Below are 2,500 nucleotides of genomic sequence, written 5' to 3' on the forward strand. Positions count from 1 at the left end.
CCTCGTTACTCCACTGACGGTGTTGCGTTGTTGGTGCATTTGAGAAATGATTCCCTTTGAATTCCCCGCCTCCCCTTTCTCAACCCGGTGAGCTTTTAAATATTCATAAATAACATCCTAAGTGAGGACAGGATGATAGCACCTCGTCTATGTTCGTCACTCGATCGATCGGATGCACCAATGCTGCAATGCTGCAGCATCTTTTGTGTCCATTCCATCCGGAGCGGTGGGGGATAGGCTCTCCATCATCTTCTTCTACTGCATTGTCCTGCGCCCTTTGACAAAGATGAAATTAAATATTTCTTCCCTTTCTTCTTATTTCTTTCCCCGAAAACCATCTCACCGTAGATATCAACGAGTGTGCCGAGTACGGTGAGGACATCTGCGAGTACGGCTGCTCCAACACGATCGGTTCGTTTACATGTAAATGCCCCCGAGGATTGCGAGTGACCGACAATAATAAATGCATGGGTAAGCACAGGCGTGGTGACGTTGGTGCCCGGGTGAAGAAGGGTGGCGATGGCGACGTAAACCAAGGGTTACAAGGCATTCCGTTCGGCATGCTACCAAGGATGCCGAACGGATAGTCGAAGATGAAGACCGATACAAGCGGACCGAGGTTTGGTGATGGGTTTGTGTGTTGCTGGTGCAAGTGCTGCATCCTTGGCAGACATCGCACCATCATTTGCATCCGTCTGCTGCAGTCCGTGGGCTGTGGTTTGTGGTCAGAGAGAGCGAGAGCAAACGAACAAACATGGCCCTTGTACCGGATTCGGCTCGTTTGTAAAAGATTATAAATGTTTATGGAATTTAGATTGTTTTGAAATGTGATCTACATAATCAAATTAACCGGGCGGTTGGCCGGATGAGCAATCGATGATCGGTACATGCCCCAGCTACAAAATGAAGGCAGCTGCAGGATGTGAAAGTAATAAGGATTTGCACGTATCGTCTTGTTTACCCGGGGAAGATGCTTCGATCGTTTCCCAAAAACCCATTCGAAGCTCCTCGTTCGCAATCGTAAATCTTGCCCTAATCGGTGGATTGGACAAGTGATTGATTGAAGCACCGGAAGCCAAGCGGTAACAGGACGGTTGTCGATGGGCAACTGCATCTGAATAATTAAAGGCAAGGCATGATCTCAACCTTCTGTGCGTCCGTTACTGCAAAGGGAGGCCGTTTTTCGTATGCTGTGTTTATGCCTTCGAGGTCATTTCAGGATCAGAATTGAAAATCGATTATTCATCATCATGCTTTTCAGTTGCGCCGTTGATAGAGTTCCTGAATTCCCAATTAATGGCACCTTTTGCAGTTTCATCGGACGGGGAATGGGATGGAACTGAGGTCGTAAAGAGTGTTCCAGGTTTTTTATTCTTAAATCGACGCTTAAAGCTTCCGCTGATCTGCTAATCTGCACTTCCACCTAAAAAGCCACCTGATAATGGACAGTAGAACTGGGAGGATCCGGGGTTTTGGACCCGGAGACCCCTCTCTCTCTCTCTCTAAGGTCCATTTGGTGTCGATTATGTGCATGAATTAAGCCGCGGTTCAGATCGCGACGGGACGGGACAGCGCGGTTTTAATTGGATCTCGGGCTCGGCATGTCCTCGTTCCGCTCGTTTGTTTGACGATTTAATCCAATTCCTGCTAGTACCTCGGCGCCAACCACGGCCCCACACCTAACCGCGGTCAGCCATTGCTCGTTAGCCATCGGCATCGACTCATCGGAAAGGATTACGTCGGAACATCCGCAAAAACCGCACTACGACGAGTGTTTTGCGTTTGCGTTTCCAATGCGTCGACCTTGTCCGTTTGTCGGTGGCCGCGGAGGGTCGCGCGCCAACCCGACGGTTGCGTGAATGTGGTTTTTCGACCCCCAGGGATCCATTTGTTTGGTGTTGTTGATGTTGCTGTTGTTGCACATGTTGTGTTTATTGCTGGCCACACATTCGCTTTCAATTCCTTATCGAACACACACACACACACTGCAGGTATATTTTTGCAACCGTTTTCCAGTGGAAAAGTGGGTGAGTCAGTGGTTTTCCCCCCTTTTTGGCTTTGTCTGGATTTTGGGGGTTTCCTGGTCTATCTGCTTTGCTCCGATCCGGTGTACCAGGTGCATGTCCTCGTCCTCAAGAGAGAGGTAGCCACAGGATAACAGACGATGATGACCATGATGCTGATGATGATGCTGATGAGGTGTGTGAGCGAGAGAGAAAGAGGGAATAATCCTCTGACTTTTCTCGAAACCGGAACACATCCCGGTAACCAAGCCTTAACCACGCAAACCTCTACGCAGCGGAGCGGTTCAACTGCTACTACTACTACTACTATCACTACCACTACGACTGCTACCAGTCAGCCCTTGTGGTCAGTTTACCCGCATTTATGCTCAATCCTGCCGGTGGTTTTTCCCAACTGCCCCACCACCTCTCGCCTATCATGCGATCATGCGGACTCACGTGCAACCACGCAGAGGGTGGGAGATGGTGGGGGGGGC

At 49.6% G+C, this 2,500-nt stretch overlaps 1 protein-coding gene across 1 annotated transcript in view; it reads left to right on the plus strand.

Moving 5' to 3' along the window:
* Window positions 1-2,500, plus strand: part of LOC125954680 (uncharacterized) — a 104,236-nt gene that overhangs the window by 87,096 nt on the left and 14,640 nt on the right. Inside the window, exon 7 of the mRNA XM_049685165.1 lies at window positions 349-471. Coding sequence (XP_049541122.1) covers window positions 349-471 — 123 coding nt within the window. The remainder of the gene's footprint in view (window positions 1-348; window positions 472-2,500) is intronic.

Source organism: Anopheles darlingi, chromosome 3, assembly GCF_943734745.1.
Source record: "Anopheles darlingi chromosome 3, idAnoDarlMG_H_01, whole genome shotgun sequence".
Lineage (NCBI taxonomy): Eukaryota > Metazoa > Arthropoda > Insecta > Diptera > Culicidae > Anopheles > Anopheles darlingi.